This window comes from Macaca mulatta, chromosome 12, assembly GCF_049350105.2.
Source record: "Macaca mulatta isolate MMU2019108-1 chromosome 12, T2T-MMU8v2.0, whole genome shotgun sequence".
Taxonomy (NCBI): Eukaryota; Metazoa; Chordata; class Mammalia; order Primates; family Cercopithecidae; genus Macaca; species Macaca mulatta.
Genome location: NC_133417.1, coordinates 86,372,180 through 86,385,454, shown reverse-complemented (window position 1 = coordinate 86,385,454; position 13,275 = coordinate 86,372,180). Strand labels below are relative to the sequence as shown.

The 13,275-nt window shown below is 40.9% G+C and overlaps 1 protein-coding gene across 3 annotated transcripts in view; it reads right to left on the bottom strand.

The window, feature by feature from the left end:
- Positions 1–12,589, bottom strand: part of ITGA4 (integrin subunit alpha 4) — an 83,071-nt gene extending 70,482 nt beyond the window's left edge. For all 3 annotated transcript variants that reach the window (XR_013401888.1, XR_013401889.1, XM_001100929.5), the window contains exons 1-2: positions 10,121–12,589; positions 9,656–9,777 (exon numbers count right to left, since the gene is read on the bottom strand). Coding sequence is in view for 1 of the 3 variants with exons in the window: in XM_001100929.5 (XP_001100929.2) it covers positions 9,656–9,777; positions 10,121–10,317 (319 nt within the window). In the remaining 2 variants the exon portion in view is untranslated. The remainder of the gene's footprint in view (positions 1–9,655; positions 9,778–10,120) is intronic.
- Between the last annotated feature and the right edge of the window lie 686 nt (positions 12,590–13,275).

Below are 13,275 nucleotides of genomic sequence, written 5' to 3'. Positions count from 1 at the left end.
CTAGTCCACTTTCTGAAGCTTTTAGCTGAAAATATATAAAATATAGCAAATCTGCCTACAGACTGTACAATCAGCTTTCACTTGTTCAAGAAAAAGGTCACTTACTTGTTCCCTATCTTGCCCTGCTTTTTTTCCTCCCTTTAGAATGGTTCTCAGTATTTTGGCATTTCCACTAAAGAAAGAAGAACCAGGGAAAAGGTCAGACTCTAAGGTCTTCTTTCTATACAACTTTTGACAATGGAAGTGAAATACTTTGTGGCTGGGAAAGCCTGGAACTTTCAAATGCAAGTAAATGTCTGCTTTATCTACCTGTGTCATTGTACTGTGATTTCCCCACCAATTCAGACATTTGACTGGGGCTCTCAGTCTGGCTTTCTGGCTACTAAGACAGCATACATCCTTACCTGATCTTTCAAAACTCATGATGTGATGTGATGTTTCAGAAAAGCAGTAAAAGCCCTTACCTTCCACCAACTGCCTTTTTTTTTTTAAGCTGAAGCTCTATTCCATTGTAAGACAAATCCTATACATTTCAAACTGTTCCACTCTAAAGTTTTTCCTAAACAAAATAATCCTGAAACATGAATGACCCTTGTTCCAATTCCATGTTTTATAAAGAGTCATTCATTCAAGATATTTTCTATAAAAGCAGTAAAGTATATAATCCCTTCACTCACATAAATTCAGATTAGGAAAAATATGGGATTACAAGTGAGAAAATCAATTCAAACATGACAACATGACAAAATTTACCATTGCAGGGCTATGAGGATGACAGAAAATTTATGCTTGTGTATGCAAGAATGCCTGGCACCTAGTAGGTGGTCAATAAATAAATGATCAATGCCTCTGCTCCTCAGGGTACGTACATTATGGTGCTTTAAACTGAGCCAGCAGAGGGCGCTCACAGTGCTGCAAGAATTGATCAGCGGTCTTCAGCTTTTTAATTCAAATGCCTCCTTAGTTTTTCCTTTTAAGTCCTGATACTTACTAAATCCATTAATACTAATCCATATAGTATTTGACTATATTAAACTATGTACTCTTTTCACACATCTAGTTACACCTGGTGGCAATGTTTCTAAAAGATAATGATGTTCATGAATTCTACCATAATAAAAATAATTTTGGGTAATGAAAAGTAAAATATCCAAGTTTTAGAGGTGATAAAGGACATAAAAGTATTAAACTTCTAGAACTCTTTTCTTCCAGCTAGCCTAGTGGCAAGTAAGAGTCAAAAGAGCAAAACATCAAAGTTAGAAACCAAAGTTAGGTTTTTTATTTTTTTTAATGTGTTTAAATGTCATATTTTCATATTGTCTAAACAAAACCTGACAATAGCCAATAATCATGCTCAATTTATGTGAGAAACAGTTTATATAATTGTAGGCCTGAAAAAGCCAGTTATTTCAGCTCTCTCTCTCTCTTTATCTTATTCTATTTAGAAAGAGTTCAAGAGGTAAATGTCCCCAGAGAGTAGTGCCAAGCTTTATGGTTGTAATTTTATAAATCTGGGCTGATCCTGAGTCATGATGAGGCCTCAGAACTCTATACAACTAGGTCACCTGTGGGTTTGATTTTAGGTTTGGGGTCTCTGCCAGGGACCTTGTTCTCAAACTTCTTCAAAATCCCACAGAAAATGTACACAAGTCTTTTTAATAACTAAAGTCAAAAATGTGCCCCAGCTGATATATTTTGTAAACATAATTTAAACAGGGAAGGTTACTCTCTAATTACTAATACTTATTGCATGCTTACTACATACCACAGTTTTAATACATGCAAAGACAGGTATTAACTCACTTTTCATAACATCCCTATGAAGTAGATTATCATCCCAATTTTGTGGATGAGGAAGCCAAAATAAGGGATGACTAAGCACTTGCCCAAGGTCACGCCACTTGTAAGTGGGGAAGGGAAAGGATTAAAACTCATACTATCAACCACCATCCGATGCTGCCAGACAATTAGTTGTTAGCACTTTTCCATTATTTTCAAATATGGACATTTTGAATAATCCTATACTATTCTGAAACAGCCTATTAAAAGAGCATATTTCAACCTCTAACATTAGAAAACAAGGAAAGAAAATTCTGAACCTCCATGGTTTTCAATTGATCTCTTGGATTTAAAAATTCATTTGAAAAAACATCACACTAATGTGTGGATGCCACTTTGTATATCTTTGAAACAAGAAAATACAAAAATGTAAACAGAAAATACTCCAGGGAAATCTGCTTGGTGGTCAGTATTAAAGTTCTATGCTTGCTTTTGGAATTCACAGGGTAGGATGGCTGAAAAGAAAAAAAAAAAAAGACAGCAACGAAAGAATTAAAGGAGGTCAGGAAGATAGGAAGGCTTAAAAATATGGTAGAGAAAAAAACAGTGAGGAATGTATCATATTATCCCGACCAATGGAGGATCAGAATGAGATGAAGAGTTACAGATACCAAAGGACGTTTCTCTGGGCAGAGTTTAAAGGATAAAATAAGAGGTTATATTGACAATGACTGGCAGACAAAACGATAATAGTCTATTGACTTCTAGAAAACTTTCACAAGAAAACAGACTAGTATTGTGGTGAGGTAGACTTCAAAGGGATTCATAAACAGATGGTACACATTGACCAGCATTTTCTATACAGGGCATAATGTCAAAAGAACATGTCTAATCCACTGTACACAAGAAGTCCCATAAAAGGGGTTTTTAAAACTAAGTCTACAATCTTACTATTTTCTGAACATTTTTGTGAATTATAGTATTTTATGTAGTTTATATAAAAAAGATTTTCTATGATTTTTTAAAATTCTCAGAGGTAAACTGAGAACAAGCACACTGCATTACTGAGCCCAGACCTGTCACCTGTATGTCCACTTCCATATTCTAATTTGATGTTTCCAGCTAATCTTAAAATTAAAAATCCCTGCTTCTAAAGACAGTCATTTTCAAGCTCCTATTTCAGGAGTAGGTGTTACTGTTTGAACTACCTGATATGAGCCTTTGGAACCCAAAGCGGACTTAGATACTTTGGAGTAAGGCTGAAATGTGCAGCAAATCCCAGGGGATTTTGCCCAACTATAAAAAACATGAAAATTATTTCATGTTTATTGAGTCCTTACATGTGCTCTTCAGACACAGTCAGAACTGCGTCCACTACTCAGATTTCACTCCTCCAGGACGCCTTCTCCCATTCATTTCTTCTCATCACTGTGTGCCTGTCTATTGTCATGCTTATTACATTATCTCATAATTATCCATTTACCTGTCTCTCCCTTTATCTCAACTGAGTTATTCAAGGGCTTCAACCATGTCTTATTCAACTGTGTATATCCAATACATAAGTAATAAAATGTATTAATGAAGGAAGAACCCAGTTAAAAGTTATTGATGCTTGCTATCATCTCACTTCTCAACCCTCTGCAGGGGATTCACCATTAAAGCTTGTCTTACCAAGGTTACTAAGGAACTAATTCTCTCTATATCTAATGAGACCTCATAGTTTCTCACCCCGGTTGATGTCTTGGCAACTTTTACTACTGCCAACCACTCACCTCTTCTCAAAACAGTCTCTTCCTTTAATCAGATTAATGTCACATTGACCTGATTTTTCTTGCTACCTCCTTGGCTTCACCCTCTTGGTTTTTGTTTTGTTTTGTTTTTCCCAGTTTCTTTTCTTTTCCAGCGGTTCTCAAGCATGGATGAATACTGGAATCATCTGGGGACCTCTGGAAACTAGTGGTGCCCTATAGACTTACCTCAGAGATTTTATTAGTTTGAGGTGGGCCACCAGAACTGTTAAAGCGCTGTATGAGAATTTAAGTTGCAGCCAGACTTGAGCAGCACTATTCTAGCCACTTCTCAAACTGTAGGAATCCTTAGAAATTTGTCATTGGCCATTTGATCTACTTACCCCAGAGAGACGATAATCAAAGCCTTGGAGGTGAATGGGGTTATGTCAATTACTCTTACCTCTGGTTTGCTAGTACAGACCTCTCTACTGTCTACCACACCCATACATGGAACTGATCACTAGATATTTACTTCTATATCTCACAGGAATCTCAAGCCAATGAAACTCATCATTTTGCGAGAAAACTTGCTGGTCTTCCCTTTTTCAGTACATTGCACCATCAACCATGTCACAGCCCAAGTTAGAAACTTCAGTAACATCTTTGGAACCTTCTCACTCAACTCTTGCATTCAGTAATTACCAAGTGCTATCTTCTAAATATCCTCAGAATCTCCATGTTCCTCTCCATTGTTACTGCCAGTGTCCTTGTACAGACACTTGTTATCTGTAGTCTAAATTATAACAAAGTCTTCCTACACCTGTCTCACTGCCTTCAGTCTTGACCCAGTTACTCCAAAGCGTTCACCAACCTGCAACCAGAGAATATGTCAAACACACAAATCTGATCATGTCACGCCCCAGTTTTAAATATCCTAGGGTAAATTCACACTTAGAGTTGTATCAGAAGTAATCCCTGCCTGCCTTTCTAACCTACAGTTTAGTTCACACTCCATAGTGCAACTGTACACATTTTTTAGTTCTTCAAAAGCATCGTGCTCTCAAAGACTTCAGGGTCTTTATACACACAGTTTGCTCTTTCTGGCAAACTTTTCCATAGCCTCTTCTTCTGCCTAACTTCTGGTTATTTTTCAGTTCCCCTACTTGAACACCAATTCCTCAGGAATGCATCCCTTTATTGTCTTACCTAGATTAAATCTCACCATACTTTCCTATAAATAACCTATCTTATAAACTTTAAAGCCCTTGCGACAAGGAGTATGTTTCTTTTGCAGGCCCAGGTTCTGGCCCTTAGGCATTCCTCAATGAACAACGGAATGGATAAATCACCCATGTGTGCAATGGATTTCCACATCTGGCCCTACAACCGTGGCCAAGGACATCTATTTTCAAGTCATTGGGTATATCACTCGGTGACCAAGTAAACTTAGGGCAAAAACTAACATGCATTTAGAAAGTCTCATCTCTCAAATTAGGTGGAAACCTCATCCTTTTGGAGATAAAGTTTGGGAAACTGCTGGAAATAAGGAAACTTCTTTCCAGTAACCTGATAGTTTATTAATGAAGCTCTCCGTCTTTTCTACATAATTGTATAACAGCCTTCATTCAGGATGATTTTTCAAAATGACCAATCTGCAATCTCAGCTTCATAAGATACAATTTAAAGCACATTGCAAATGAAAAAATTAAAAGTTATCAAGAAAAAACATATTTGAAGTTTCAACAGTGAGATATTTGCTATTTAATGTTAAGCTAATAACTCCTATGAATCAAGTAGAAGTGAGGATTAGGTAATCATTAGTTTAATAATGCAATGCTAATTAAATTCTTTCAAATAGGTTATATAATATGAACCAGGAGGCTGGCTAAGGTAATAAAATTTCCAGAAAGAAATCTAAATATGGGTAATGGTGACTAACTTGAGATGGGTCTCTTCTGTAAGAAAGAGGCACAGGCAGGCAGCTTGAAGGCCCAGTAACTATAGAACACTTAGTCTGGAAAAGAAAGTGAAAGTTCTACTCATTTATGCATAAATACCAGGAAAGTATCTCCTAAAAAGTTAGTGTTATTTTACAGAGGGAACTTAATGTTTCTCTACAGCAGTGCCGTCCAATAGAAATACAAGTCCATTGGAAATTTTAAATTTTATAGTAGCCACATTAAAAAAAATAAAATTTTATTTAACCTGATATTTTATTTAGCCTAATAAATCCAAAATATTATGTAATCAATAATTTTAAAATGTTTGTTTCAATATATAATTAATATCATGAAAATTAATGAGTTGTCTTCTACTAAGTATTCAAAAGCCAGTATGTAATTTACATTACAGCTCTCTCACTGCTGACTAGCCACATTTTGTGTGTTCAAAGCCACTTATGGTTAGTGGATACTATACTGGATAGCGTAATTGTATAACTTTAGACTATTACCCAAATGAGAGTCAGTGTGTGTATGCTTTCAGTGGTAACTCCAAAGTAATGAAAGATCTGGAGTGTTTTTCGAATAACCAAATAAAGACCATCTTTTTAGTGTAATTTGATAATCATTTCTATGTTTTATTATGTTCTAATTATTTAAATATTGGTAGTCCACAGATGGACTATGCTTAACTATATTAATTGAGTCATTATTTGTGACACCTTAATTTAAGAACCAGCTATGATTAAAGTTTCCTTTAAACAAGCCTGATGATGCAGAGTACCCGGGTGGAAGGTGGACCTGTGGAAATCACCTGGGTCTCCTCAGACATAGTCTTCATGAGCAAGTCTGGGCCCAGACCCTCCTGACAGAGACACGACTTTCCTCTGGTACAAAAGAAGTGAGAGAAGAGATGTCTCGGGGAGTCAGGGAGGTAGGAGGCGGCCAACAATATATATACAGGAAGAAAAGCACCTTGTACTCGCCTAACGTCTCTCACCCTGGGCATTCTAGATAAATGAGCAGGCTCATTTCTGCTTGCGGCACAAATATACCATGGTATGGGACAACTTGTCCACAGAGGGTAGGGTGGGGGAGATATGGACCTCCTCTTTTGAGGGGTGGGGTCTATCTGAATTAACCATTGATCTGAAATTCTACAGAGACTCAAAGACGAGTACATGTGGATATTTTTAATTGCATGGGAGATGGGCGCCATTTGAAGACCCTACACCTTCAGATTCTTGATAGCAAGTAAAGCTATTCCAAAGGAAAGAAGATACCTTACTGACATGGCAATCATAGATCAATCTTTAGTCATTATAACATTTTTTCCTTCAGCCAACAAAATATTTCTCATTGTGTGTCATTTCAACTTCTACCTTTTTTTTTTTTTTTTTTTTTTTTTTTTTGAGACGGAGTCTCTCTCTGTCGCCCAGGCTGGAGGGCAGTGGCACGATCTTGGCTCACTGCAAGCTCCGCCTCCCGGATTCACGCCATTCTCCTGCCTCAGCCTCCCGAGTAGCTGGGACTACAGGCGTCTGCCACCACACCCAGCTAATTTTTTGTTATTTTTAGTAGAGACAGGGTTTCACCGTGCCAGCCAGAATGGTTTCGATCTCCTGACCTTGTGATCCACCCGTCTGGGCCTCCCAAAGTGCTGGGATTACAGGCTTGAGCCACCGCGCCCGGCCTCAACTTCTACCTTTTAATGTATTACCTTTTAATTTTTAAACTTTTGGTTCAGTTTATTAATTGTCCCTATTAACCTCAACCTGCTTATTACAGATAACATACAGATAATAGATTTAAGTAAACAATAAAGAAGAACCGCTATTTTTTGAATGTCTATTATGTGTCAGTACCGAGCTAAGCATTTTCGCAACATTAGAGTCACCCACATTTGAAACAGGACAACTGAAGCTATTTTATACAGAAGATTCACACACACACACACGCATGCACACACACTTCTACAGAAGATGGCTTATCTATATTTACACATACTCTTGAAACTTCTTCATACAAAATAGTGCACAGCCCACAAACCTAATAACCCTAAAATATGTTTATTACCAACGTAATGTTTTCAGTGTTTTATTTCTAGACTGTAGCCTCAATCCCTATTTTATACCTTTAAGCTACCACTGAATTTATTCTGAATAGAAAGAGGCAGTTTCTTTACATGAAGAATAAAAGATATCTGTATTCTTTAGAATGTCACATGAGAAATAACTTCAGTAAACTCTTCAGCAAATACTCAAGGCATTACTATCGCTGTTAATGTTTTAACTCATTGATTGACCAGTAATCTTGTCTTTTTTCCTTTCATCTCAGTAAGTACCCTGTAAATTGGTCAAAATTTTGAAAGTTAAAAATATCAGTTTGGCACATTTCTAATCAATTATCTTACTCATAAATCTGGTTAATAAACTTTCCCTCTACTTTTATTCATTCATCCATCCAAAAAAAAATCTTCATTTAATTCCTATTACATATCGATCATGTTTACATTTCTCTGAGAACAGTCAACCCCCATGCTACACATGCCCAATTTTTCCCTTCCATGGACAGGCATCATCTTAAATTTAATATATTATGTCATGATGTATCCAATTAAACACAGACATCCAGAAATAGATTCCGTGTCCATCCAGACAGGAAGTAGACACTAAATACCAGTAGTTATAATGTCATGGATCAGGAAACTATGACAGGACAACAGAAATAAAATTGCTCCCTCCTGAGACCTTGCCAAGATCCTCTGGCAGATTAAAGTTGTCAGCTCCACTCCCTAATTCTTCACCCACAACTCTCTCATGCAATGAAAATTATGCTTTGCAAAATCATTCCAAATGTATGGGTCTGTGAATGTTTTATACATTCCTACTGTGATTTCTGGTATTGAGGATGCTTAACAAGAGGCTAGGGCTTATTCTACATGCTACAGACAACTTGTGGACTTTTATAGGTGTTCGAAGTTAAAAGTAAACATTCCATTATGTTTATACTCTATTTGAATTCATTCGAAAGAAAGGAACCAGCTTCGCTGTTTGAAAAAGAGCAAAGACTACTATAAAATGCAAAAGAAGTTAAAGATCCAATAACCAATCCCAAAAGTCCCTTTACAGCAAAGAAATATAAAGTACCAATTTTATTCACCATTTACAGATGACCCACCAGCTCAGCAGGCAACATATTAAACCATTCACTTAATTTTATTTGCATTGAAGATGCATACATGGAAGAAAATGGCTTAGACTTTGGACCCATTCAGACCCTAGTGTGACTTTAGTTCCCACCTATCACTCACTAGCTCATAACTTTTAAAAAGGTATTTGCAACTCTGAGCCACAGTCCTCATACATAAAGTAGGAACAATGTCAACCATGACCCAGGGTTGCTTTGAGGGGAAAAAATTAAGCAATATGTATAGCTGTAACATTTTGGAATAAGATAAGTCTTGTTATTTAATATTCGTTCCTCTTTCCCCACTTGTCTGTGTGCAAGAAACTTGTCTGAAACATGAAACTTCTCCCCTCTATCAGTACACATTTTTCAACTTGTCACAAATCTGAGACATTGAGAAATGACTGCAAAAAGATGGACCCATATAACATGAGAGTTTTGGATGATGGTTTTGGGAGTGGAAAATTATACTACATTAACAATGAAGATGCCAACTTTCCTTTTCTTTTACATTGCATATTCTAAGTAAGACTATCACTTTTTTTCTTTAGACCTTTAGGTTGAACGACGGGATATGGGATCAATTCCAATTGCTATTCCTGATATGCCCTTTAGCCTGTTCTTTAAGAAGGTTGATAGCACAAAGATGGAAATAAAATTCTCAAGTCTTGGCTTAGCTGGATTCTATCCTTAATATGCTGAGACACGCTAAAATGTGCTTAACACAGGGAGAGACGGGGGAGAGATGAAAAGAAAGTATCATAAGAAATTTCCCTCTACCATAGTTTTGGTCAGCGTACTGCAATCATTGCCATAAGGAGAAAGGAGAACGATATTAACAGAAAGGGAATCCCTTTTACATTAAGGAGGGAAGATGAGACGGAGTTGAAACTGAAAACTTTAGGCTCTTTAAACGAGAAGTAACAGGCGACTTGAATCTTTCCAGGACTTGCCCTATGGTGGGGTCCACATGGGGGGTCGGGAGGTCACTAACTCCTGCTTCCACACCCAACTCACCCAGCTGGAGCTGTTCGCACGTCCGGCCGGGATTCTTCCCGATCCTGCATCTGTAAATCGCCCCGGGATTGATCACTGAAGCGTTGGCGAGCCAGTTGGCAGTGGGCGCACCCACCACGAGCCTAAAGAGACACGTGCACGTGCGCTCAGACGTGAGCTGTGCTGCCCACTGAGCTCCCTGTCGGAACAGATGTGCAGTCGGCAGCAGGGCAGCTTTCCCACCTCCTCTTCCGCCCACCACCCCCGACTCGAAGCTCCAAGGTCTTGCGCCAGAACGCACCCCGGGGTGCTGCCACCCCAAGATAAGTTAGTTTCCCTGGCAGATCTCCAGCGAGCTGGCACTCGCAGCGTTTCCCTCCTGCCTCCTTGGGAGGGAGAAAAGTTTGAACCGGGCAGGGAATCCCTTGGGCGCCGTTCTCACGCCGCTCTGAGCTGCTGAGGGCTCATTGGTCCAACTCTACTCACCATCGGTTCGCCCCGTGGCTGTGCAGCACGACCGAGTAGCCGAACAGCGTGTTGGGGGGGCCCTGGTAAAGCAGCGCGCTCTCAGTGTCCACGTTGTAGGGGCGGCCGGTCGGGACCCCCAGGCACAGCAACAACATCACCGTCTCCCGGAGGGCGGCCCTTCGGGGACCAGGTTCGCGCCTCGCTTCCCAAGCCATGCGCTGTCGGTGGGGAACATTCAACACTAAACGGCCACTACCCCAAAGTTGCACGGGATGCGACGGTTGGCCAACGGGGAAGAACGCCCCAAGAGATGAGGCGCAGCGTGTCCGGCGCCGGCGGGCTACAGGAAAGGAAGGAGGGAGGGAAGAGGAGGGGAAGTCGGCCCACCGCGGGCGGAGCGATTCGGCTGGCCTGGGATGCCGCGCACTCGCCCGGCCCCACTCCCGGTTTCTGCTGCTCGCCGGGAGCTTCGGGTTCTCGCGCTGATTCTCCGGGTACGGGCCGCTGGGTGGGGTCCCGGGCGTGGTGCGGTGGCGCAGGGCCGGGCCCCGTCTCCCCTTACGCGCGGCTGCAGGGGGCGCTGGGGAGCCTCGGCTGCGCAGGACGCGCGTCTCGGCCGGACCTCCCAGCCCGCAGAGCGCGGGATGGCTCTGGGCTCAGTAAGAGCGGACCTAGATGGAGCACGGGCTTCCCCTTTTAACAGTAGTTGGGGCCTAGAAGCGGAGCTGTGTGGCCCCAAACCGCGTGCCCCTCGCTGTGACCGCCCAGCCTCTAGCAGGCAGCCCGGCGTGGCCCAAATGCCAGCCACAAACTCGGGGACTGGGACTGCGGCGGGGAGCCGTCCAGTTCTTTGGTTGAGAGTCAAGCACTGTCTTGTTTTTCAGATGTAGGCAACCACTAGATAAATTATCAAGAGCCACAAATTAAAAACAAAACCCCAAAAAACTCGCCGAAGGCTCCTGGGGAACATTTTGGTGACAGAGACGTTATGGCTATTCTCTTCAAGACCCACACTGGGCACCCTTCTATGCCCACTTCCTTCCTCCCCACACTTCCTCTGCACCCCGGGCTGTGTGCCTGAGCAGGCGAGCAGCAGCCGCTCAGGTTGAATGGCAGGCGGTTATAGGCTGTGGCCGACCCCAACAGAGAGGTTGGGTTAAGGAAGCACTGTGACTTGATTCACTTTAACCGATTCTGATTGCTCCAGCTGGTTCTTGATTATCCCCTTTTCACGCACCCACTCAGTTGCCACGGGACACAGCTGCTATTAGGGGTGTAAACTCCAGTGTGGGGTCAGGGTCCTAATGAGCCTCTGAAATGTGCCGGAGACCCATGACGCAACACACCTGAACTGGGTAGTGAGTTTCATTCTAATGCAATCCAGGTGTGCCCTGGATTTTTTGTTTGTTTGTTTTTGTTTCGTTTTGTTTTGTTTTTTCCCTTCAGCAACCAGAGAGACAGTCATAGGTGATTATTAGACTGATATTTTCAGGAGATGAAGGTCTAGTTTTTTTTATTGTTGCTATATGTAAAAAGAAAACACAGGAAAAGTCTGCATCAAAGAGTGTGTCTGTGTGCTAAAACCCTGCTGGAATAACACATCTGACACTAACGACAGATACATAATTAAAATGCTTATTCATTTATTCAGCACATTAATGGAGCAGGCACTTGGCTAGGACCACAGGATTCCACCAAGAGTAAGGCAGGACTGATACAAACTTTCAAAAAATGTTTGCTCCAATGGTAGATAGAAAATTTGTACTAACTAGAGAAAGTTCCAGGTGAGGACACGTAAAGAGAGATGTGAAGGACCAGGAATTTTGAATCAGGCTAAGAACGGAATGAGCAATAAGGAGGGCTCCAGCGGGGCCAGGTAGAAGAACTGAAAGAGCTTCCCTGGCTAGTGTATTTAGCCACCCCACACACAGATTGGTGTGATATGAGCCTGACTTAGAGAAGCAGGAATACATGGTGAACCTCGTAAGCCAGGTTAGGAATTTTAAATCTATGTTGGGGCTGACAGGAAGTTGAGGAATTTGTCTGGGTCAGCTCTGGGTTTCAGAAGTGTGAACGCAAGACTGAACACAGAAAACCTAATTTTGGAAGCCCCTGCAACAATAAATAGAGGATAAGCCCAAGGAGAAGTATTTCTCTTTCTTGAAAGACTCTCCTCTCAGGGCACCACTTTATTGAACTTTTTTCTCCTCCCTTCCTATCTGGGCACTCTGAGTCTCCTCTGCTGGCTTCTTCCACCGTAATTGTTGAAAATCCGCAGGGCAGTTTTGGATTTGGGAACTGGGTGTGTGGTGATACCATTCACAGAGAAAAAAACACTGAGAAATGAAGTAATATGCATGTATGCAAGCATGTAGATGGGGGCATTGATGGGTTAAGTTTTAGCCATGTGGAGTTTGAGATATTTTTGGAATGACAGGATATTCTAGCCAAACCCAATGCAATTATTTTCACTCTGTCAACAGACAAAATATGAGGAATATTAACTTTCTCTTTACAGTAAAAAGTCAATATGGTGTGTGATAAATCTATTGTAAAAATGAAATGGCTTCCAGAAATGAAGGGCCTGTGGAGAATGGTTCTGATGTTTCTCTCTGCAGTAGTGCTGAGTGTGTTTCTTAGTAGATCTACATGCTGATTTTAACCCAGTTCCACAATTAGCTTACATTGTCGTTATTCTGAACTACGCAATCCTTCTTGTTTGCAGCTACAAAACCTCCAGTTGAGGCCAAGGACGTAGGTATATTGAAGCCATTCTGACACCCTCCAGAAACTGGCAAAGCCAGATCTTCTGATCTGAACCCCTTCTTTCCCTCCCTTCACCAAAGTCTTTTACAATGAAAGCCACTCAACACAATTTGTTTCATAGCGTAGTTTTGGTGACTAGCAGTCAATGGAGTGGTTGATAAGGCAGGACTTTTTTCCACAGTTATGGTTATAGCTATGATTCACTACCTTTCGAGAAATAGCCACCCTACATTATCTCACATGTTAGCTGAATTTCCTTCCTCCAAGGCTTAGAAAACAGCTCGCTTTTCCTAATGTTAGCAGGAATAAAGTGTGTTTCATGATGCTTTAAAATAAACTGAAGATACTGCTATCTCTCTAATCAGAAGGATGTTGAAGAAAGACTCATGCCTATCCCTAGCTCTCAA